At 41.1% G+C, this 26,415-nt stretch overlaps 1 protein-coding gene across 1 annotated transcript in view; it reads right to left on the minus strand.

The window, feature by feature from the left end:
* LOC119379296 (pseudouridylate synthase 1 homolog) overlaps window positions 1–26,203 on the minus strand; it is a 36,856-nt gene extending 10,653 nt beyond the window's left edge. The window contains exons 1-9 of the mRNA XM_037648563.2: window positions 26,077–26,203; window positions 19,273–19,440; window positions 19,065–19,153; window positions 16,379–16,617; window positions 14,561–14,689; window positions 10,035–10,113; window positions 5,709–5,754; window positions 5,461–5,625; window positions 3,285–3,404 (exon numbers count right to left, since the gene is read on the minus strand). Of these exons, the coding sequence (XP_037504491.1) occupies window positions 3,285–3,404; window positions 5,461–5,625; window positions 5,709–5,754; window positions 10,035–10,113; window positions 14,561–14,689; window positions 16,379–16,617; window positions 19,065–19,153; window positions 19,273–19,440; window positions 26,077–26,082 (1,041 nt within the window). The 5' untranslated portion in view covers window positions 26,083–26,203. The remainder of the gene's footprint in view (window positions 1–3,284; window positions 3,405–5,460; window positions 5,626–5,708; window positions 5,755–10,034; window positions 10,114–14,560; window positions 14,690–16,378; window positions 16,618–19,064; window positions 19,154–19,272; window positions 19,441–26,076) is intronic.
* Window positions 26,204–26,415: the final 212 nt, after the last annotated feature.

Consider the following 26,415-nt stretch of genomic DNA (forward strand, 5'->3'; position numbering starts at 1 on the left):
TGACTGGCAAAAAATGAGGGAAGCCCAAGAACAGGATGAAGAGACAATCACAAACTTGGAAGACTGGTGCAACAAACTTTGTCGACAAAAAGAACACCACACAAAAGAAATAGTCAGAACAACAGAAATCCCGGAGGTGGATTCCCATTTACTACATCTGTGGGACGCCAGACAAGGGCTTACCCGCCGCTGGAAAAAGCAGAAGAACAATAGGAAACTGAGGACACGCATAGCGAAAATAACAGCGGAAGCGGAAGAATACGCCATGCAACTCGTGTCGGCGAACTGGTATAAATTCTGTGACTCCCTGGACGGCACCCTGGGTACAGCCAAGACATGGCACATCCTCAAAGCCATCCTCGACCCCACCAAGACCAAAGGAGAGGGACACAAGGCCCTGGAGCGATTACTACACACCTACCCAGGCAGCCAACAAGACCTCGTCGACGCCATCAAGACCAAATGCTATGGAGATCCTGCTCCCTCAGAGCCATGCACAACATCATACGTGGGACAACCGAACCCAACAATGGATGAACCTATAACTGAAAATGAAATGAGAGCGGCCATCGCAGCTACTACCAGTAACACGGCGGCGGGCACAGACCGCATCACAAACGCCATGATAAGAAATCTCAGCGACAAGTCTATCTCTGCACTCACGGCCTTCATCAACCAACATTGGGAACAAGGCACGGTGCCAGCGATGTGGAAACACGCAAGAATAATGATGATCCCCAAACCAGGCAAGAAGTTGGCAATCGAAAACCTCAGACCCATTTCGCTGACATCCTGCATCGGCAAGGTGTACGAAAGAATCACAAACACATGACTGCAGAAGCACTTGGAAGATAATAAACGGACGTTGACTGTCTCTTGCCTAAGTTCGACCGCAACGGAGCTTGAAAGGCAGCTTTGCCGCAATACGAGAGTGTAATGAGGTGAAGTATATTGAAAATCTAATCTTTCAACCGGACGTTGACTGCATTTGTCTTTGGGAAGTTAGATTAGTAAAATTTCAGTGCGAATCGAGTCGAATAGCAAACACTGTTCGAAAAATATTTGAAATTTCGAATATTCGCACACCCCTACTCATTAGTGCAGCAAATCATTGCATGACACTGCATGACAGAGAAATTGAACAAATCACAAAAACTGCAATATGGCGAATTTAGTGATGTGTTTTGTGCCACACTTGCCAAGCCACATTTATCATTATGGAAACGGTGAACAGAAGACTGATTTCACAAGACAAAAATGATAAACCACCCTTCTTAAGTACCAGAATTGCTACATTTGCTGCAAGAAGACACTTGGTAAGCAGGAAAAGGCATGAATGAAAAAGAGTGGTGGCAACATTGCCTTAAATGTTTTGTACCAGCTCACTGTGAAATTGTAGATTTTGATGACATCTACTTAAGCATCAATAATTCTTTATTTGTAAAAATGAATGAAAAAATTAAAGGAGCCAAAGTGACCTAAATACAAAAAAATACTTTGAAAGTGAATGATGTTGCAATGACGTACTGGTGTTGTGGTTTCAGCGTGAAAGTTAAAAATGAAATGAAACTTTGGCTTTCATTTTCTCTTCTCATTATCAACCTATTATCATGACACTATCGTAAATGGAGTTTTCAAAGAACAATTCATCACTATAAACTGATTTAGCCTTTCTTTTTTTGTCACTATTGGAGATGTTAAGCCAAGAAATCTCTCAGCAACCAATGTTAATGCTTGCTGCAGTTGCTGGTAGGTATGAATAGCTTGTTCAAGTGTTGTTCCAACTGCATTTGAGCTGAAACAAAAAGTACAGACTGACAGTGAACCCACAAAAACTGAGATTAGTAGTTTGATAGAGCAGTTGCACTTTTACATGGCAGCATACAACTTCCTTTCACACACAACCGCCTTCACAGAGATTATATATAATTTCCCTCTTTAATATAGTCCAAATGAAAATTATTATTATTGTTGCATGAGGAGAGAAAGAAGTCACATGTGCCCAAAAAGTAGGGCACTGATAATTTGATAGAGATAGCATTGTGCTAGACAACTACACAAAGTAGGGTTCATATTTTTAACAGCCCTATATAGTGCAGAAAACAGTCACTTAAAAATTAACAAACGTGCGTGTTGTGTGAGGTAGGCATGAAAAACATCCCACTCGATGGCCTCGAATGCTGGCTTTCACAATGCCAGCATGATAAATGTAAACAGAAGTGAGCAAGAGTATCAGACTGCCTCCCACTTCTCTGAGATAACTTGACCTCCAACATTAGGCATGCAGAGAATGCACATAATGTGACCAGCCACCTCAGCTCGCTCGGCTTTTGACCCCTCCGCCACCTTTTACGTGCTCCCCTGCAGGGCTATAGAAGTGGCATCCTTTTCTTACACGTCAACCACATCTCCCTCCTGCCCTTTCAAGTGGCACTGCATGAAGCAACGGAACAGCCCCACCACATCTGCTGCATTGACTGATGGAGGAAACGCACACTTCACCTACTTCCCCTCTTACCAACCATTTGCCTCCCCTCTCTACTGCACCTACCCTTCATAGTCTTCCTTACCACCATGCACTCAATCTAATTACCCCGGCACACTGCCTTTGATTATGCAGTTTACTGCACACAATAGGATCTTACTGCACTTGGATTTTCTATAGAAACCGCAGTGACAGTGACTGCAAATTTTCATTTGGAGTGTCTATATAATTGCTACCGCAATAAAAATGACAGCAAATTTAAATAAAGTATGTGGTACTGACAAAACAATTGTAGGGGAGATGCACTTATTATGAAACTATCAAACTTGCATTACGTTACGTAATGGCCAAATGGTTGAATTTTAGCTGCCAAAAAATATTGGATGACAATGAGTTACTTTAGGAAGTAAATGCTACGCATTTCAAATGCAACTAACAATAACATTACAAATGCAACACGTCTATAGGAAAGATGTTTTGTAATGTTTTCCTACATAACTGAGAGGCACTCAGGAATAAATTTATCTGCAAAACTATTGTGCTGGCATCCGACAGTGTAACACAGTTGGCATGAGCAGTATGCATGTGCCAAGCATCAGCGTGACACATACTGAATGCATCAACAGTTTTGTTTAATTCACAAGTATATTTGCTGTATAAGTGAACAAGCCATAGTTCAATACATCAGCACAGAATTGGTACCAGTGGGCTCAGTGGCTTGAAGACAAACATACATATGTGGGACATGAGCTTCTCCAAGTCTCTTGTCATAACAAATGAAATGCACAGTGACACACACCTGCTTTGCCTCCCAACAGAGTGGCTCATGCAGACCATCTCCACCGTAGCGCTTATTGTAGCGGTCATAGTGCAAGTGCTCAAGCATCAGGCCTAGTGGTGGTGCAATGGGGATGTCCAGCTGAATTTGAAAGAGGCATGGGAAGTATGAAACCTGTTATATATGCACCTGTTACACAGAAACATGTTATATGCACACCTCGAGAATTAAGAAGTGGTAAGTACCAAGTTTACCAAAATAGTGCAAATGCTCTCTAGTAGAAGTCAACTAAACAGTCAAAGCATTACACATGCTACAAAAAGAAACAGTACCACAAAACTGAAATTTCTGTTGTAAAATTTACTGCCACAGCTTGAAATTGGGTTTGCTTTGTCAGTCCAGTCTATCTGCCCATTCCATTATGCTGACAATGACTGCTGTCGCCACCGACTCATCGACACATAATTTTTTTGTTGTCAGCAGGCCACATCTACCCCCCATCTTCATCACGTTATGAACACGTTACTGGAACAGTGTGCATATAATCACAGGGTCGTGACATTGACAAAGGCAGCAGCCGGCGTGTCCAAGATGAAACTCTTCATTTGGCCGAACTTGTGGCCGGGAAACGGAAAGTCAAACTACAGCCATACGCACTGTGCACTGATAGCGGCGAACAGAGCGTCGGCCATGGATAATCTGATCTGCAGTAAGGCGCGTCGGTATTTATACATGCAGCATCGAAGGTTCTAGCGTTATCACTGGTGCTTGCTAAAGCTTTAGAAAAAACTCGACTATTCACATCCTGCATGTGATCTTGACAAAATGATCTCAGACAATCGTGAAGCTTCACGAACACTGCTGCGCGATCTGTGCCGACAGTTGCTAACAGCTTTTGTGGGTGAAACTCGAATATATAAAAATAAAACAAGAAGTGGGCGTGGCAATATTGGAGATTGGTGGTTTTGTGCTCCACAGACTGCGAGTGGTAGTGTTGCAGGGGCCAGAACAAGCAATGCTGTAGTGGACAAGGATGACATTATCCGCACTACACAGAAACTGTTCTTGACAAGACAAAGGCAAGCTGATGTAAACTTTTCTTTGTCATGCATGTGAAAACAGTGTTCCACAGCACAAAATAAGCATACATGGCAATGATCAGCCAGGTAAATACACAAATGCTTGTACTTTGTCCTACTGGCTAATGGAGACAGAAAATATGACTGTGCTACACAAGTTCTCGAAAATTATTCCATTAACCATAACACAACATCATATTAATAGTACACGAAAGAAAGGAAAACAAACATAATGCAGCAAGACTGTCTGAATCAAATATTTTTCAAATATATAGTACAAGGTTGGACTACCTTCAACAGCAACAACAACAACAAAAAACTTTCATAAGCTTTTGTCAAACAGCTGTGAATAAAACATTCCTAATTTATAGTTAAATGAAATGAATCTAGCCTACATTGACATAGGAAGCCTGAGAGTGCTAAAGTGTTTCCATGCATATTATTTCAAACTTCACAATATGCACTACTATGTCATAAGAAGTTGCATACAGCAGAAGTAAGATAAAGTCGGAACATAGCTAATGCACACTTTTACTTCTGTAATACCACAGAACCTGTGTAGTTACCCACTGGAGGTAATTTACATTTTTCCAAATTTCTAAGCATTTTCATACAACCACAGGCTTCCTCACAAATGACCATCCTATAACCACTGGCTTCTTATCTAGTTCCCAAAGGTGCTTGAGCACGATTATTTGAGGGAAAAGTAGGCAACCAAAAAGAAGGTGGAGGTCTTCGCAGTGGGAAGTTTGCGCATTGCCACAGTAAATTAGTTTGGAGCTAAGGAATGCTCACTCTATGATCATTTCTTCAGTACTTACAGAAGCTGCCAGTCGCTGAGAGCTTCATTAAACGATTATTTAAATATAATATTCTGCATATTTGCCACATTTCTGGTAGCCCTACCATTGAGAATGCACGCTATCACTAGTTAATAAAAGTACCACTCCCACACAAATAGCCAAAGCAGCACTTCACTGAAACTAAAGCATATAAATGGATCTGTTATATCTACACCAATCCTAACTGCCAGGTTGACATAGGCACTTCGAGCAAAATGGAAGTAACCACTCCTAAACGCCGATGGGAATGCTGTGAAAGGTCAAAAATTCACTTGCCCGTTCAGGGCCCCATGCCCGGCGGATGGTAGACTGGTCCGTGTGCCCACGCATGATGGCAATGACCAGACCGACCATCTTTCGTATCTGGTGAAGCATAAAACTCTGGCCCTTGATCCTAATCTGCAGAAACTCCATATCCCGCTGAATGAAAGGCTGCCCACACTGAAATAGACAGGCCTCGAGGGTCAGCCACTGGTGAAAGAAGCAAGCATGCATGTAGGAGCACAAAACACCAAAGCTCTTGCCTCTGCAGATATCATGAACCTCATTGCACTTGGGTCTTCAGATTTCCTGATGAAAGAAAAAGGAAACAGTTGGACACCTTTTTTTTTCAGCCGAGAACAATAGCAGTTTTGAATATGTGTTCTACTATAGTGCAGGAACAAGACGTGAATGTGAGAAAAAGTAGAAGGCCCAGCAAGATGTCTTTTTTTTCTTTCTGTGTGTCACTGTGACATTGGTTTAATTAATTCACCAACTCTTAGTTCTGGGGTCATTGGCTGTAAGATCAGGCTATAGTTGGCAGCACCATCACTGTGTAATCTGGATAAGCAGTCGGTGGCATGCATTGAAATGTACACAGTGGCGCTTTACTGAGAACATATTCAGCATAATTGTCGGCTCATAAAATGCGATGACTGGCAGTGAACATTGCCCTCCAATCCCACACTGTCACACAAAGCACGCAGAACGCTCCTATTACATTTGAAAAAAGTGCAATGTGCCATTCAACAGGGAAGTGGCACTCCAGGACACAGTTGGCACTTTCTAAGTGTTTTTTTTTTTAACGTGTGTAAGGAGCCTGCTATCTTTGAATTACTTTGTTCCCACTCTGTATTCAATATCTACTCATCTCACATAACACACATCAATATCCACATTTCTTTTCTTTTGCAATCCTCCGTAAAATGCAAGGCAATTACGAAGTTCAGTTAGGCAAGATACATGACTGTGCCAGCCATAGAGTTTCATACAATACCCTAGAGAGGAAACTGGCGCTGCGATCGTTCAACCACCATGGGAATGATGGGAAGTACAGGCTTCGGATTGGATGGCGTTAGCTAGCGAACTGTCTACAGATCTTTTTCTACAGTTTCAGTTTCGTTCTTCGCGAGGCATGGGTAGTGGGGTGCGTTTCAAAGCACTCGAGCAGCGCCTTTGTTGTTCAAAGAGGCTGAAGACCGCTAGATCTCTTGGTTTGCTGCGACGCTGCAGCTTTACAGGTTGTATATGACAGTTTTAGCAAAGCGTCGTGCACTCACCGCTGCGCACAGATGTAGCGTCCCATGTCAGTGCAGCAAACTGCATCGAGTTCACGTTTGCTTGATAAGCGCGTCTTACCAAAACTCGTTCAAATCAGCTGCAAAACGACGGCGAAGCTAAGTAGACGCACCGTCGCGCTCCTCTGACTTGACTTCACAACAAAACGAGAGATGCGTTGGAGGTAGACCACTTGAACAGACGCACCTGGCATCGCAGCAGACGATACGTTAAGTGTTTCTCACTCAATACAGTACTGTTATTTCCATAAATAGATAATGCGTACTTTCGAGGGAAAAACAAGCGTGCTTCTTTTCAAGTGTTGTACAAAAATAATTCATTATTTGGTGATGCCAAATCTGGAACACAATTGCAGAGCAATGCATACCCTGTTGGTTGAATTTGTCCAAGTTTCAGTTCCATCTCACGGTCACGCAAACTTTTTGCAATAAGTTTTACGTACAAAAGAATGAAGCAAGTTTTAATTGGAATTAACTTCATATCACTTTGTTTTACACTCAGCAAACAAGCGTTGCGAATCTCAAGAACCTAATGCATCCGAAGCAGATCCGAAGCCTGTACTTCCCATCATTCCCATGGTGGTTGAAGCGCTGCTCAAGGAGCCCGCATAGACACTAGCGCCAGATTCCCCTCTAGGTATTATTGTAAGAAACTCTATGGTGCCAGCATTTCAGAAGCATCAACATGTTTCACACATGTGTTTCTCACAGGAACATTAAAACTGTAAGACTTGAACACAGTTTTCTTTTCTTTGCATGATTATGAGCATGACACTCATGCGAGAATGTTCCACTTGCTTTATGGGCTAAAACTTATGCTTTCTTATGGTGAATAATGCAAGTTATAATAGCCATCGGAAACTCGGTTTTACAACTGCTATGTCACAGATGATTTTCATGTAATACTCAATTTTCTCTCTCTCTATTTTTTTTTCTATAGAGGACAATCCAAGTACCACAGTGCCAGAATTCATTTGCAAGTCGAAAAATTTCTCCGTAATGGATTCAGAACTGCATTAATAATAGGGAATCTTAAGCACAGCTAAGCACAGCTAAGGCTGTTCAGGTAACTGCTAACCAACAGTCCCACAATTATATGCCTAAGAAGAAGTACCCTGTGATACAAGTGGTTCAGATTCTTATTTTTGTTTATTTCTGAGTGACATTTGCACCACCTCATTTATGTTCCGCGGTAACACAAAGATTGTGATATCAACACATTGCAATAAAAAAGTCAGTAAAAGCACACGTTAATGTCTTGAAGCGACCGTTTATTATGTTTGGAAGGATGGCGCCTGCATTTTGTGTTGTGCTTGAAATTCACAGCAGCAACTAAATTGAAGTTATTGTGGTAAATGGAAGGTGCGATGATTACACATTGTGCGCTCAATTCATGGACTACACTCAAACCTCGTTATAACGAACACGGATATAACAAATTATTGGTTATAACGAAGTAAATGAAGAATAGTCTTGTCATAGCTACAGTGTTACAAATAAACGTTTATAACGAATTTTCGGATATAACGAAGTTATTTTTTGTGGCAGATGCGACTTTGTTATAATGAGGTTTGAGTGTAGTTGATCTCATTACAGTGCAAATGTTGCCTGCAAGGTCAAATGTGAAAATCATACTTCTGTAGACAGTTATAAGAATGCATACAAGAATTTACGACAACACTAATGCCACAGAACAAACAGCCTTTAGAGGAATGCATGACGCACATGCAAATGTAAGCACGCAGCGGCTAACAGATGACGAAAGGAGCCACTGACAGTAGCCTTGCGTTGTTTAGCCAGTGGCCCCAATCCAGTGATTCTGCTAGACCTTATGGTCAATAGATCATTTGGCAATGCTTTACCACGATCACACATCACAGTTTTAGGCAAGTAATGAAGTTTAAGCAGATGAGGTGGGATACTTTGTTCCTTTCTGTTCATGCTCTCTTTCCAAATGATAATGTACTACTGCACCTTTGCATAGAATAGACAAAAACAACTACACTCAAACCTCATTATAACAAAGTCGCATGTGCCACGAAAATAACTTCGTTATATCTGAAAATTCATTATAAACGTTTATTTGTAACACTGTAGCTATGACAAGACTATTCTTCATTTACTTCATTATAACCGGTAATTCGTTATATCCATGTTCGTTATAACGAGGTTTGAGTGTAATCCCTCCGTGGTGGCTCTATAGCGTTACACAGCTCAGTGCAGGTTGCAAGTTTGATGGAGCAGCTGAATTCTTATGTAGAAACAATGCTAAAATGCTTGTGTATCAAGCGTTGGCTCATGTCAAGAAAAGGCCCAAGTAGCCATAAAGTTAATCTAGAGCTACCTCATTATGATATCTCTCATAGCCGAATTGTGACTTTGGGCCATGAAGCGAAATCATTTAATTATTGCCACACGGTACATGTTAAGAAGTCTGCAATTAAAAGAAACTTTTAGCACTTGAACAAGAAGAGGTGCTCAAAGTAGGTACACTAATGTTGGTTTACCCTTTACACACACCGTCGCAGCGCAGTAGCTATAACATTCTTCTGTTGTGCATGAGGTTGCAACAAAATTACAGTAGTTAAATGGAATCTAAGTGGATCATGAAAATATGTTCTATTTGACAGGACTTTCATTCACTGGAAAAAAAGACCAATGAATTTAAAGGCAGTTGTTCCATCTAAGTGATTTCCATTTACCAACATCCTGCAGCAAGTTGGAACACAACTGGCTGCAGGCAAAGCATAAGCTGCTTCCATTATTTTCATTGCTCCAGATTAAGTGCATATCAGTATATATACAAGAATATGAGCAGTTCAAGATGAAAAGAGAGGCAGAGCGAGAAAACAAGAATAAAGGACAGTCAGGTTCACTCGGTGAATTGTCTGGTTGGCTGTCTTACACTAGGGGATGGGGTAAGGGCAGAAAAGATGACGGCTAAGATTGTAATTGACCCAAGCTATCTAATGGTCCCCGGTTGACCAGTGACAAGCTGTGCAAACGGTGCACAAAGGCACACCTCCTGGATAACGAGGACCTTACAAAGATTGAGACAGCCTTATTTGAGAAGACAACGTGAAAGTCAATACTTGTGGACATTGCTTCTTCACAGTGCGCGGGCATAAACATCTGAACACAAAGGCACCTGTTGCAATGAATGAACAGCTAAATAAAAGATGAAAATGTTAACTAGGTTAAGGAATGGGGCTAGCAATGGTTTAGAACTCAATGCTTTTTTCTGCTTTATAATAATTCACTCTTACGAACACAACTTGACTTCAAACTTACTTTCCAGATGTAAAATTGTGGTAGTTATGGCAACCTTTGTACAGTGCTAGGACCTTATTTACTTCTTCTATTCTTTCACCTGAAAAGCAAAGAAAAGGTCATACAAACAAAAATTACGTATTTCTTCACCTACATATAGACCACAGTGAGCAGACAGCATTTTTACAAATATGAATAAAACTGCAATTAAATCATAGGTTTCACTCCGTCAAATAACCACAGTCCACATGTTTTCATGTAAACCATGCAATGTTAACCAGCATTACACAAAGTGCAGCACTGTCATGATCCTGCTTTAGATTACCTGAGCTCAAGGCAATGTAACACGTATTACACAGATCTGTGTAACTGTCACACACCAAACAGTGAAATTTTTTTTTAAATGCATATTATTTTACATTTTGCCATTAACAAGGTCTTCAAAGTTAAAGTATTAAAGTAATGGCAACTTTTTTAAAGCATGCTTTGCCAGCTATGCAAAATCTCCTTGAACTGGTGGCTTACGCACTTTGACGGGCACAATTTTTGGTAACAAGTAGAGTATTTTAATACATATAATTACCAAAAACTTATCTCCTATTACAATTATTGTGGAATATGTTTACATTTGACAAATTAAGATAATCCTATTTAAAGACAGCTTCATTATGGTTGACCTTACGGGAGCATTTCAATTCCGAGATTTTTATAATCAAATCTGACACTCAGCCAACTAATTTCGCATTCAGGGAAGTGGATATTGACACAATTCAAGCCTATTGATTACATTGCTGCGTGAATGAAGGAAAGAGCAAGAGTAAAGCTAATATCTTGCAAATAATATACCACATGCAGTAAGCTAAGTCATAACAGTGGGGCTTGACGTGCCTAAATATATGCCCCTGAATGTGGAATTAGCTGACCTAGTGTCAAATATGATGACAAATATTGTAACAGAAGCACGCCAGGACAATCAAACAAGGTGAAGTTGTCTTAAAATATGTTTGTCACAGTGTTCAAGTATGAATGTGTGTCGTAATCAGTATATATAAGAAATTAAGATTATTAATTTTGCATCTGATGATCATTGTTATAAAAAACTGAGTTTGCTGAATTGCATAAACTCCCTGCACAAGATAATTTTGCATAGCTAACATAGTGCTTATAATGAAATGACTATTAGTTTAACTTTGAAGACCCTGTACAAAGTGCACCCCTACCCTGGGAAATGAAAAATGTTCCACCACTTGTGCATGTCTTTTTTAATGTGTGCATCAACGTGTCTCTTGCTTAAAGGGGCCCTGCAACACTTTTCGAGCATGCTCAAAAAGCGCTGCCGATCGGTAGTCGAGGCTCCCGAGAACACGCGAGCCAAATATTATAGCGATGCGCACGGCCTGGAATTTACAATAAATTCTCAAAGTCAGCTGAAAATCGCTCCCTCTTCTCTCGACAAATGATGTATTAGTCCGCAAAATATGACGCGATTGTCGGCAGTTCCACCATTGGCTGATGTTATAATCACGATAACACCCTCATTATTACTTTCGTTGTTAATTTTGAGTTCAATAAGTAGATAATATGTATGTTTATATTCTGTTATCGCGTTAAAAACACCGAACAAACATTAATATTAGCACTTCCGGTCTCACCGACAGCTCGTCTGCTCGTAGTTGCGTGGTTCCGTTTTCTTCGCCATGCGCAGTGCCGAAAACGTGAATATTTCTGTGCTTTTGACCATCGCCGGTTGCCGTTGAGAGTGGCAGCCGTTCGAGTGTTGCCTCGTCAGCTGAGAACTGCGTCGTCGGCACGTTCTCACGACCGACCGAGGCAGCCGTGCAGCATGTCTCCGATAACAATGCTGGCGTCCGGTAATGGCGGCGCTTCGGGGTCGTCTGCCAGTGCCGTCTTACGAGGCGGTGTATAGGAGTATGGGCCGAAACCGATCTCAGCTGTCATTCGTTCCAAACGAGCGCGCAGGTTTGCTTCCATGGTTGGCAGAGCGATGAAAACACTACGGCGTTCGAGGTGCACACCCAACATTACAAACCGACGCGCAGTTTTCAAGCACGCGCGATACACATCGGCTCCGCTCGACGAGAACGACGCAAGCCGACCGGAAGTGGCGGCACAGACCACGTGGTTGCGCCCAGACGTCAGAGAGAAAAAAATGAAGAAAAAATTTCCGCCGGCGCTCTTGGGCGGAGCCTCGCTCGTCTGCACTCCTTCCCTCGAGTCGCTGCCTAGCTCTCCGCGCGCTCGCGGAGTTGAGTTGAGGGAGAAAGCTGTGGAACGTGATCTCTATAATATGGTAACACCACTTAGACTTGACGGATTCGAAAAATTTTTGCGGCATATGACTCGTGAAGAGTCATACGTCAATAATGAGACTATGCCAATATAACTAAGAAAGGTGTTGCAGGGCCCCTTTAAGTGCACTGCTCCATCAATATGATGGCTCACCAACTATCCCAACTGTACATATTCAGAAAAAAAAAATTCTGTGGAGAGAAAATTCAGGTTAGCCATGTTTGTCGCTTGAAGAAAGCTAAAAAATTCACTTTATGCACTTTTTTGTGAGACAAGCAGTGGCAGGAGGAATTCCCACTACTACATGTTTGCCTCTGCATCTAACACTTGCCTTCTCAAGATGCCCAGGTGGGAGCTATCATGCTCATTAGGTAGTAAAAAGAAAGTATGTATTCCTGATGGCAATACTCTCTATCCTGTTGCTGTGGTTCCTACATCTGTGCGATGTCATCGCACCAGCCAAATGCATTAAAACAAACACGGCAGTGAAATCTGAAGGGGAGGGGAGTTAGCGTAAACAGTGAGAAAAGAAAAGCACAAAAAAAAGACTAATTTCCTGAACAGCTACCCTGAAGACCTTAACTACCGAACTGGTTGAGTGAAATAAAACTACCCAAGCAGGACACTGCAGCTCAACCAATCGGTATGCATTCTAGAGTGCCCCAATATGGGTCCTGGACGTAAAGAGCTGACATTCTTCCGAAGGACTGCAGCTTTTTCCTATGCTGGCAAATCCTCTCACTGGCAACTCATACATTTGTCAGGGTTTCACTGCATTCCAGAGAGGGCAAAGAAGAGTGGTCCTTTTGCAGGAATGCCATTAGGTTTTTCTAACAAAACAAGTCTTGTAACTTGGCTCATGACATACTTATGCCGATTGGTATACGAGAGGCTGAAAGACTAATTTTTTTAACTATGCGACAATTAGTTTCAGGATTAATGTAGTACGTTGGTGACGATACATGACTTGGAAAAAGACAAACAGCACTAAAAACTGGACTCAGCATGAGACTCAAACGTGCTCCTTCTGTTTTTGTTTACTTCTATTTCTAGCTCTGTTTTTTTTCAAGTAGTTTAACCCTTTACAGTCCAAAACTTTTACCCACTTTCCGGCTGCCCCGGTCCGCAACTATTTTGCCAGTTTTTGGTGCTGCAAAGAAAAGCAGGAACTCTGCAAGAAAAACTCGCAGAATATTTCATTTTTCCTATTGCATCCTATAGTTAACTCCTTTAACAATATTAGAGCAGCATGTGAAACCACTCAGAGCATTCTCCTGGGTGCAGGCCTGGGTTATTACCGATATGCATGTTATAGGCTATCTGCATTCGTTACTGTGTTTTAAGTCAGGTAAACTATCATTCATATATTATGCAAAATTTTCATAGCTCCAGGCTAATATACAAGCTAAAATTTATTTGAAAAATTAACTTTCCTCTTAATTTAGTTTCAGCTTATTTTGTAATAAAATAATGAATTTTGAGGCACAGTATCAAAACAGAAAAATTCCGGAGATGGGACAAGAACAATTATACATGATGAACAGGCTCACAAAAATAATCTAAATACACGCTGTAAAATGATTCAAATCAGGATTACACTTCAAAATACAATTTTCTTGCACATAGTCCTTCCTATTTAATGTGCTTTTAATTCTATCACAGACTGGGCCTCTTCCTTTCCTTGCATCTTTAATTCTGATATTTCAACAAGCAGAAACATACTCTGTCATGCAAATTTTAATGAAACTGCTCACAATACACAGTGTACAGTGCAAAGAAATGTATTGGGCACAATCAATACCAGTCACAAATGCAACACACCCCTAGCCCTCTGATACTTTCACCATGGCAATGTTTCGAAAAAAGCTTGCAAAAAGTGCTTGAGCATTCTTCATACCTTCTGTTGCTTTTTTTTTTTTTTTTTGAAGTTTAGCAGTGTCAGGAGAAAAAAAATCTTTGTAGCTTCTAAAACATACTCTGTCAAGCTCATACTGAGAGAAATGTCTTCTCTGGAGTGCAAAACAAAAGGAATAAGTTGTTTTCATATATACATATTTAAAAAAAAATGTATATATGATATGGTCCTTGTGTACATATGAAGAAAGGTCAAAGAGAACAAGAAACATGCCCCTGTTAATCCAGTATGCGACACAGGTCTTGCTTCCATGCTTGTCGGTTAAAACATTCATCCATCCTTACACCTTGAACACTAGAAAGACTACCAAATTAAAACTTACTTGTAATACGATAGGACTCATCAGGCGTAACTCCTGGGGGCGCAAATGAAAATGATGGTAGCATGTAACTGTAGGTGCGGGAATCGCAGTTGTTTTTGCAGTTGAAGCCTCTTGTTGTGCGCTTGATATCTAGAATGGCAATTACAACATTGTTAGGACCACAACAAGACAACAGCGTTAAACTCAAGTGGAGAGGCACAGCCTTTGTAAAATGTTTTAGTGTCACTTTAAGCAAGGCTTATTACTGGGCTAATTCCTCTGCACACATGGTGCTCAACAACACTGAATAGTGTGCAGCAGTGTACCTCTTGAAGTCTGGGACTTCAAGACCACTGGGAACCAGGCTGGGACCAGACTTTCACCCCAGTGAAGTGCAGCCGTGATGGCTGCAAATCAAACTCATGTCCTCGAGCATAGCATATTACCAAAACGTGATCGGCCCAGAATGTCCAAGGTGTTTTGAACATACCCACACCAAATGAACTGCAGCACAATTAAGCAATCGTATCAGCCAGTAGTTCACAACTGCTGAAGGTTTGCATCTCGGAAAAAATTATGACTCTCTGCCCATAAGCACGCACACACTAGAACAGCGCTGTGTAATACTTGGTTCCCAACACAAAAGTTTTCATGATACTGCAGATATTAGTGGCATGGATGACAACGCACATTTTGTAATGAGAAGGCACAAGAAATTATCAGGATGGCACAGCATTTGGAGAATTTGTTTCATGTTGAATGGCTGCTGCAACATGGTCCAACAATAATGTAGGGCCGTCTAGCACAACAAGATTTGTGAATGGGTATGGACAATTTGTATAGTCTCGATCATTTTACAAACTAGGTATATACAAACATGCCAGCATTTTCTGCCACTGTGTCTTCGCACTAGTGATTCTTTTCTTCTAGCTTGCAGCACATGACATTTCACTGCAGTACACTGTAAATAACGATAAGCAGATCACTGAAGTAGAAGTAAAAATCTTAGGGTTGGTTACCTTTCACTAGGCAATGGCATTGGTCAAGAGAAAGCTAAATTTCCTTGCAGCCTAAGCATATGCTTAAGAAATGAATGACTGTGCACTTCACTGACACAGGAAGCATTTGTGTGTCCAGGTGATAAGAATTTTTTTTTCATGGCTTCTACCATATTTTCTCGCATATAAGTTAACCCACACAAAAATGATAGCAAATGTGGAGCTAAAGTCTGGATGCGAGTTACACACAAATTTCGGTGTGCAAGGTGGCTTCATGGCATTGCAAGGAAGGTAGCAGTGGAAGCAACAGCTGAAGCTGACAACAGGCGAGGATGGGGGAGCGTGATTTGAAACCCAGTGAAAATTCTTTTTGAAGTTTTTCAGCATAGTTAGTGCACCCATAATGTATCAAACGGGAAAGTATCGACGAGCTTTTACTGAAGTAACTTTTGTCATGCTGCTGCACTATATTTAGAAATACTGTGCAAAGTTTAGAAAGAGTGTAAATGACGTCAAGAATGTCTGAAGGCACAAACAAAGTGATTAGAAGAATCCATGTACCAAAGATTATTTTCATAGGAGCTGAATACAGCATTAGCCTTCCAGTAACCTTTGTAGAGGATCTTCGACTGCAACATTTGGCCTCTTAGAAACCATCAGAACAATGACATTTGAGCATCTCATTATCCTGACAAAGCTAAAAAAAGCCTCCTCTAATGTAGCCAAAGGCAAAAGTTACAATAACTGCTTGGATGTAATACAGCTGCTAGCTTAGCTAAAGTGAAAAAGAGGCACTGCAATGCTGAAGCTAAAAATAAAAAAAAAGACATTTACCACTCACCAATGACTCTGATCTGATCCACTAGGTGGCTGTTGATCCTGGTCACCATTTCATCAATGCTGATATTAGTGGGCAGCTTAAGGGACACCACTTGTCGCACAGCAGAGACTCCTTTGTCTGTACGAGCTGCACGCTGAAACTTCACATTTTGTGGAATGTCTATGTGCTCTCTCTGTATGAGCTGCCCTTTGTACAAAGCAGTGAGCAGGTCTTCCTCTATTGTCTTGGTTCCTGGATTCCTGTGGACAAGTCATTTATTAGAAATTGTGCCTTAAGGTTCGCACTAGCACGCAACGTAAGTGCCATGTGTAAAAGGAGCTACTTATGAGCTCGAAGTTTTTGTATTAACAAGTGTTTTTAGTTTTGCAACACAAAGCAGCATGCCAGAGACAAAGCTCATCCAGCTAATCTGTTTTTCTTACATAACATTCTCTTTCTCTTTCTTAAGGGGGGACACTGATTAAAATATATTTTTAAAATTCTTGATCGATTTTGACGAAACTTGCCAATTTTATGTATACTTGTGAGCTGATTTCAAATATGCAATTGTTTTTCAAGTATAATGTGTACACTCAAACCTCGATATAACAAACACGGAACAAACACGTGGCATATGTGACTATGTTATAATGAGGTTTGAGTGTAGTTCTTAAAATATGAAATATTTCATGTGCCTTTTAGGGAGCAAGATTTTTCCTAAATTGTGAGAGTTACAAAGTAAATCAGCATATCTCAGTAATCCGGAACCGGAACTGTATACAGTACAACAGAAATGGATGTTATAAACACATTTGAACAAAAGTTATGTCATGTTGAACACTTGCGAGTGAGTCAACGTCAAGCTGGGATTTTGCTCACGAATGTTCGACATACCATAACTTCTATCCTCTCGTTTCTGTCGCTTGCATCAGACTGGGTGTTTCAAAACAGTTTGATGCTGCAATGTCAGTTTAGGATTCCATTTTTTTTGCTGCCCAGTGAACAAAGCAGTTTTTGCAATCAAGCACAACTGTATTCTAGCACACAGTTTTTGCACACCTGCAGTACCAGAACAGCAGTTTTGTGACAGTGATCACTTAAGAGTGCAGCAAAAGCATGCACTTGAATAATTAATTTGAAATTAATGTGGCAATAAATGCAGCAGAGGAGAGCCCAGTTAAAAAAATAACCACGAGGGTGGTTAAAATGCCTTTTTAACAAAGGGTGATAGCGGTGTTTATACAGTGTGCAAGCAATCGGAATTTACTTAGGGCAAAGAGATCATGCTAATTATGCACAAACCTAAAAAAGAATTGAGGTATAAGCAATACTATGACACTGCAGCACACATCTGTTTCACCTGTGCTTCTTTCTATCAATTTAAAGAAGCAAAAAAGCATTTCAAAGACGCATACCCTGTGCAAGCCTGAAATGAGCGAAAGGGTTTTTATAAGCAACAGCCACTGAAAACTTCACTAAAAATCAGTTACACCATTAAAACAATGCAGAAACACGAATGCAAAAGAAGGCAACATGACGCACTGCCATGTGTGATGTTCCTCTGCCCGATTCAAATTGGAACGTAGACCTGCCAAATGGCTCAAGGAAATGAGGCAGCTTCAAAATGCACATACATTCTGTGGTCAATGATAAAAGATGTGGGCAGCTTGCACTAAGTGGCGCAAGGATGAATTACAGCGGAGATGGTGGTTTCCTAGCTAGTCCTGGCTTGAGTAAGTTATTGCTAGGTTATGCTAAGTTGTTGCTATGCCAAGTTGTTGCTAGGTTTTGCTAATTTATTCTAAGTTACTGTTAGATTTTGCTACTCATCGATTATCGATCAGTATCGTTCGGTCATCCGGCAATGATCACAATTGATTGAGTCTCAGTCATTCGGTCACAAACCAATGTTAGGCTCAATAGGAATTAATTAGCTTAAATAGCATAATTGGGCCACATATATTTCAAGTATCTCTGTTGGGCTTGGCTCAATGATACACAATTCAATTAGTTGCAGTCTTAACACTAATTAAGCATAATTAGACTCGACTTGAACACTAGTAATTAGTACCACCTCGAACTTGGCATCACTAACCTAATCGGGATTTTACGTGGATTAATAGGGCTTAATTAGTCTTAATTATACTCGACTCAATTAGGATATATAATGCTCAACTAGGCTTGATTAGTTTTGGTTATACTTACTCTGGCTCCACTGTGCTCATCTAAGCTTAACTTGGCTTAACATTGTGAAGGAAAAAACTGCGCTACGAATGGACGAGGACTAACGAAGAAAACACGACACAGGCGCTTTTCTTCCTTAGTCCTCATCCATTTGTAGCGCCGTTTTTTCCTTCACAATGATGAATCACCAACTAGCCCAAGTTTCCCTTCTAGTGCAGTTGGCTTAACATGCAAAGTCAAGCTGGGCTAGGCTTAATTTGCTTGTCTTAACTTAATTAGAGTCGCCAAAATTAGGCAGTATTAACCTTATCTAGGCTTAATTAGGTTTGGCTATACTTACCTTGGCTTAACTAGGCTCATCTAAGTTTTAACTAGGCTCAACATTGCAAAGCTAAGGTGGGCAGAGTTTATGCTCACGCCACGCAGCATAATGAAAAGCTTAAACAGCTCCGTTGTTAAAAGTATAGATGGGTATAATACTATTAGTGTATGCCATGTTATGTTGTTTGAATGCAGTTGTTACCTTTGCATTCCTAGATAGTCCTTTCCACTGTAACACATGCACAAGGCCATCTTCTTTGCCTTCGCTTTCAGGAGATCTGCATTTTGTGCCTTGGGCAAAAAGAAAAAAAAATTTGGTTCTGTAATTTGGAACAGAGTAAAGAACAGCAAAGCATTTTTTCATTATGTGTAAAAGAAAAAATGATCATAAAGACAGAAGCCAACAATACCTCACTATCTGACTTCAACCGCTTGGCATCTTTCTCTCCACCACTGTCGTCCAGCGTATGTTTTTTTTCTATAACATTCTGCAGTTCTGACATGATGCTTGTAATAAATGGCCACCTAAGCAATTCTTTCTTCCCAAATGCTAAGCCTAAAAGGCGCTGCAGTGTCCCCTGCAAATCAAAGCATTCCAATTTTATAATCAGAACAAAAACTTGTCTAGAAACAAAACCCTTGGCTGTCTAAATTCAGTCATCAGCGTCCTTTAAAAATTCACAGTAGCATAGGCACCCATTCAAGTGTCACCAAAAAGTTCGTGGACATGACAAATAAGCATGCACAGTTGCTAAAAAATGCTGCCATTAACGCCCGAGCATAATATTATTCCCGTGTATGCAACAGGGAGCCAGTACATTGCTTGAAAACAACAAAAATCTGCCCTTTTACACAACTTCTTAAAATCCCCTCCACTTTTCACACTTCTTTTGCCACAGAACAAAGAAAAGGATGACGATGGTTACATTGTTACTACCGATGCCATTGTTTTCAGCGAAAGTTTCTCAGCAATGCAATTATTTTCAACTCGACTTTCGTAAATAAAAATTTATATTTATTAGGCCAAAAGTAGCACGGTTCAACTTACAATTTTCAACTTCAAATGACGGTCATCATTAGAGTTGCACAGCAACTTACTGCTTAGCAAATGACAATGTCATCATTCAATTTGTCATTGTGAAGTCGTTAGGCGAAAAAACAGTACGGGTAAGAAAGATTGTGGACAGGAAAGACGCTCACTAACAAGTGTTGTTTATTGTAAGGTTTCCAAGAAAGCAGAGTGGGCACGCATGTGACGTCGTGAACGACGTCCTGTCTACGTTTTCTTCCTGTACAGTTTTTTCACTCAAGTTCACAATGATGTACTGACTGGCCCAACAGTCAATGTTTTTGAATTAAATTTTCTTTTTGTTTTTGTCTATGCATTCTGTGCAAGCATTGTGGAGCCATTTCAACTTGGGCGAATGTCTGTTTGTTCTTTATTTTCTTAAAATTTTTGCGTATTTACTGGGTGCACTTTTACTTGTGACTCAACAACCCATTTTGTGAAAGTAAACACATGCTGGATGAGAAGAAAACCAGCTTATGTCAACAGCTTCAGCAAGGTGACAAAACATAATGAAAAAAAATTAGGCAGATCCCACGTGTTGTGGGAATCTGTTTCATGCGAAGCAGTCAGCGAGTACTTCTATGCAGTATTTTATGGCTTTGAGCCAAGAGTTACGAGGTGAATCGACGTGTTTTTGTAAGTGCAGTAGCTATGTGCACATCGTGGTCTTACCAGGCACGTAAACAACGCTTGCGTTTAAAGGGTAACTTATGGTGCGACGTAACGTCAGCCCTCACGTTAGAGTACATACTAAGTCGAAACTAGGTGCACTTTAAGGTGCAATCATGTGAATATCATATGTAACTTTTGTTAATGTATTCCTCCGGGGTCGAGCAATGTTTCAATATAGCTTGCTGAATCATAGGAATACAAAGGTAATGGTTATTAGTCTGCTATAAAAGTGGAGCCAACTCTGGAGTCACAGACGGAAATCTGATATGACGCCTGTATCGTAGGAGTACATATTGTCGCGACGTCAAGAGAGAGGTCGTAACGCCAAGATCGAGAGAAGAACAGCAGGTCGGTCTTTTTAATACCGCGCGCCAGCGAGTTCTTCTTCTTTGTTCTTTCTGGCTCCTGTATAACGCGTATGAGCCTTTGCGCTGTCGTCTTCATCTTTATCATAGCACGCACGTGGCAATATGCAGTGTTTATTGCTTTCTTGTAAAATTAGATAGCCAGCATCACAACCACAATTGACGTTGCACCAACATTAGGGTGTTTTCCAATGCAGTTTCTAGACCTGGCGTGGTTCTGTGGTAGTAGACCTGATTGCCACGCAGAATGCTTGGGCTCGATTCCTGCTGGGACCCTAATTTTTATAACTTCCATTTGTTGGGTCAACGCTGCCGATGTCGGTTTTCCTTCACGCTTTCGCATTTAAATTACCAATGTCTGTTCTCACAGTTCCTGGGTAGATATAAACTGTCAATTACCTGTGGCACATACACGTACTCCGCGGCCCATAGTAAATGGGTAGGTGCCACACGTGCCTGGAGGAAAGGGTTTGACGACGTACACGACAGGATTTTCACGTTATTCATGCCATGACCAGATAGTCATACTTGTCAAATCCTCTTACCCTCCCATGCCAATTATGGTCTACAGAAAGTTAAGGAGGCGATCATGAGAGCATCCAGACGTAGGCGGCTAGATAGATACGCAGATAGAAACGCTCAATGTGCCAAAGGTTTGCCAAGAAATGCTTTGTATTTAAAAAATGTTAGCACTTGGTTGTCACTGCCATCTGCCAGTGGGGAATACTGCAGTACCAATATAAACGCTCATCTTAATTATGTGTGGTTGATGGCAGAGTGACAGGCATTGCTTTAGACTGCCACATAGCATTATATACTGTAGGAACAAAAAGAGGGGAAGGCAACAAAGGTATTGCAGCAGCAACATTTGATTGCTAATAAGTAGTTTCATTACAGATGCATTCCAAATATTTCCTCACAGGTGCGAGAATGACCAGTCAATAGATCTAATACTGTCAAAACAGCTACACAGCCAGCCGATCTTAAAACAGTCGGGCATGCTTACTGTCAACTGCTTTATTTTGCAATAGGTGTCCACTGTAGGTGTTCTTTATAGTTGTGCTTTACCACAATATACTTCTGAGAATGGAAAATCAGTTTCAAGGAAGTTCACATGGCAGAGGAACTTCCAAGAAAGGGAAAAATTGTCATCTAACCAACAGTGGCACAAATTGATTTCTTTTACTCTTGCAGACTTACTTCAATACCTATTTGCTACATTCAGCGTCCCTACACTTCAAGTTGCCAATTCAGCATCGCTCTGCTTCCCAGTAGACTCTTGGCTAGTTCAGATGACAGAGCCTTAAAGAGATGTTGGGCCAAGGCTGGATTCCTGAACCAGTATAATTGTTTTTCAACCACAAAGCTTTCTTTCAAAGAAAGCTCTACGAGTTCTCATAGTAGCTTCATTGCTACTGTCAAGTGTGATAATTTTCCCTTTTAACCCTTTGAGACGCTATGTACTCAATCGTGTACACCACTTGTTTTCCCTATTTGTATCGACTAGGGGCTACGAAAGTGCAAGATACAAAGAGCTTTGGATGAATGAACCTTCTACATAATAAATTTGTCTTCATTTAACTTCATTTTGCTGTGAACTGTTGCACATGGTCAATCTGCTGAAGACACTACTATGCTCAACGAGCCATTTGATGTGCCACGTCCCGCGAGCCACGACAAAAGTATAATTTTTCTTTGCTCAATGTGGACATAACTAGAAAAGAATTTGCACCATATTTCTAGCCTGAGATTTCGTTCTATTTACGCAAAAACAGAGCATGAATGACTTCAGAATAAAGAGATATTTAATTATAATTTAATTAAGAGCAATTACTATAACACACATAAATTAATGTATTATGAAATTATTTTTGTTGCAATAGAATATCGAGTGCCTTGAAACAACATTGTATTGATTTGACGAATTTACTGAGTTCTTCATAGGTGGCATCTGAAAGGGTTAACTGAAAGGGTTAAATGGCCATGTGAAAGGGTTATATGGCCACCAAAGTTTGTTGATCACTGCTACTTTCTTCAAGAAATGTTTAGTGAATTCAGCTCGTGTAGTAACCATCTCTTCATCCCAGTCTTAAAGGGACACTAAAGAGCAAAACGATTTTTCTCGCATTAGTAAAGTAGTCTTTCACGATAGCAAAAACACCATGCTTTCTGCACGAAGACGCTTAATAAGCGAGAAAACGCGCAAAAAGAAAATACAGGTGGCGACGCCACCTTGGAATTCCCGCACCATTTGCCGTGACATCACATATTTTTGACGGCGCCTGCTTGGGCCTACGTAGTTCCTAATCGGTTAAATGGAAGTACATTGTCCTCTGAGGGGGCCAGAGACTTGACATAACGAGTTTGTGGAAATTTCGTCGAGCCAGTGGCGCCAAAATACGTTAAATGCTCTTTGAAGTCTTTTACGTCACGAATTACAAAGTTCGGCGCGAAATTTAAAAATGAAACTTTGAACTTGGTTTTCTCCTCTAATAATAAACCTATGGTGGTGAAATAAACTAAACAAGAGTTCTTTGAGCACACTTTATCAATCTAAACCAATTCATTGTTTCTCTTTAGTGTCCCTTTAAGGCTCACCAGTATGCACTTGCTTGCAGTATGAAGGTAAGCACCATAAATTTGTGTTTTCAGTTTGTCTCAAAGTTAGCTCCACTTCATACTGAGCTATCTAATGTAGAACCTGTCTCTGCCAGCGAATTAAGCACAAATAGTAGTGCGCACTCTGTTAGTAATGGAAGTTTACTTGATGGGCAGTGAATTGGTATATATGCAACACAATTCATATTGCATTCTGTTACTGCTATAAAAGTTGTGCCAGATAACTACAAAGCGATGTTATAAATATAAGTGGGTCAAACAGGCCTACAAAAATGAGGCTTCATTTTTACCATTAGTGCCCAGTAGAGTAAGTTTGCAGAAAACAAGAGCATTTACATAAGCACTTTCAACATCCAATGAGCCAGAGGCAGTTAAAATGAAGGACATTTTATCAAGTTTGTACAGCAACACTAACTGCTACTGATGTCTCAATGATTACTGTCCAAAAAGGAGGTCTTGGGTCTCGACCAACGGTCAGGCAGCTGAGGAAACTGCTGTTTCCACTGAAAAATGTAGGCCATTCAGAGCACCAGATGCTGTGAAGCACCTTGGATTGACGCAGGCCATAACCGAACATGTCATCGAGATCTAGGAAGATCATTTCTCCAAGCACCACACTAAAATCCCTACAACATGCACGTATGCTGCCATGACAGCTCTTCAACCAGGTGGCCAGTGAATTAGTATCGAAGCTTGGGCGTGTTGGTTAGACATCGGAGGGGATACAGCGCAAGAGAAAACGAGGACAAGGCGACGCACACAGCGCTCTGTGTGCGTCGCCTTTCTTGTCCTCGTTTTCTCTTGCGCTGTATCCCCTCCGAGGCCAGTGAATACTCATTCAAATCAAATAACTGTCACAACTCCCTTCCACTGTACGCACACTCTAGTCATAAAATGGAAAACGGCTACGAATGCATAGTCATTGCTTTGTGCTTAAGTTTACTTCACCAAATATCACCATCCTCAGTCTGCTTTAGTCCCTGCAGAACGAAGGCTTCTCCCAATGATCTCCAGTTTACCCTATTCTGTGCAAGCCGATTCCATTTTATCCCTGCGAACTTCTTAATTTCGTCACTACAACTAACTCTTTGCTTTCCTCAGCTGCGTTTCCCATCCCTTGGTAACCATTCTGTTGCTCTTACTGTCCACCAGTTGTCTGTTCTACGCATTACATGGCCAGCCCACGTCCATTTCTTTCGCTTGATGTCAACTAGGATATCTGCAACCCCTGTTTGTTCCCTGACCCATTCTGCAATCTCCAAACTCTTAATGTTACTCTTATTATTTTACGTTCCACTGCACGCTGGGTGGTCCTCAGCTTCTCTAGTTGCTTTGTTATCCTCCATGTTTCAGCCCCATATGCTAGAACTGGCAGTATGCAGTGAAAATCACTGCACACTTTTTTTATTTGCATATTTTATGCAGCGACTGTATACCTTCCAAATGAATCTTTCACCAAATATGTTTTGTAGTTAACAAAGACAGCAAATATTACTAAGTCATAATAAATTAATTTAAAATTAAAGTAACAGGAAAACATGCAGAGACGGCAAGAACATGTGCATTACTTAATCCACAATTATTCTGGATTCAGCGTGCTCACGTAATAGAAAAGCCTAGCAGGAAAAGTCATGTACATATGCACAGTCGGCAGTCATTTAGTCATAGTTCAAAAGTTCAATCGTCGATTTCACTGGTTCTCGAAGGCAACCATATAAAGCGTGTACAACCTTTAAAGCGATGCTGGGACGCTTTGGAACAAAGGTCAAATGAGCTTTGCTCTAAGCGACGAAGTTCAACTAGCTTCAATGCACGAGTCTGACGCTCTCCTCAACGAGTTCCTAACATGCAAGCTTCCCCTGCGCGTCTAGCGACGAGCAGTCATGATAACGCTGCGCCGCTGTTCTTAACTGTCGCTTTCTGCTAGTATCCTTAAAAATACTAAACGACGAAAGTCCACTCATGTTAAAAGAGAGTTGGCACTACGGTGGCTCGACTACAACTTATGTCACACCCTGCAAGCTCGCCGCGGGCAACAGCTGAAACCACGAGGCTGAACACTTGGACGACGCAGGTAGCCCTATTCTCCTACGACGCAGAAACCATTGTTGGCGTATTGTTTTTCTTCACATTGATTAAGTATAACCAGTTACTTCTATATCTCATTACGCGCCGGGAACCCGCACATGTATTCACCCTGTACGCAAGCACACACGCGAATTAGGCGACCCTACATGTTGGCAGCAGTTCCGTGAAAACTGTGCGAAACAATACTGAAAACTGCACTCAAAATCACTCCTGTACTCGCAGCTGCATGCAAGAAAGCAAGAACACAAAGCACGAAAGAACGAGCGCCGTTTCCACAGTATCCGTATGAGTACGAGTCCCCACCGCACGCTTGCCACAGCAGCTCTCATCCAAACGGTGTGGTGCTCGGGAAGATCAACAAATGCTTATAAACAACGCATGTATGCTCGTATGAACCTCACCACCATAGAACCGTGGTCACCAAGAGAACGTGGCGAGCGTCAAGAACAACTTTTGGTCAAACGATCGCACACAACAACATGCCATGCGGTTTGCAGGAGGCACGGATAGCACGGATGCAGACGGAAGACGGAAACGGAAGAAGCGGAAGCAGCGGAAGTCAAACGATGATGATGATGACGATGATGCGTTTAAGCGGGTGACACCGGAGCTTGTAGAGCACGGTGAGGAAAGAAAAGTAAGTATTTTTCTTTCCTCTTTGGATCACACATTTTCCGCTTAGGATGAGAACGGCGTTATCTGTAGGGCTCCGTGTTTTCGGCGTTTATGTTTCTTGAAAA

Source organism: Rhipicephalus sanguineus, chromosome 1 (assembly GCF_013339695.2).
Source record: "Rhipicephalus sanguineus isolate Rsan-2018 chromosome 1, BIME_Rsan_1.4, whole genome shotgun sequence".
NCBI classification, from domain to species: domain Eukaryota; kingdom Metazoa; phylum Arthropoda; class Arachnida; order Ixodida; family Ixodidae; genus Rhipicephalus; species Rhipicephalus sanguineus.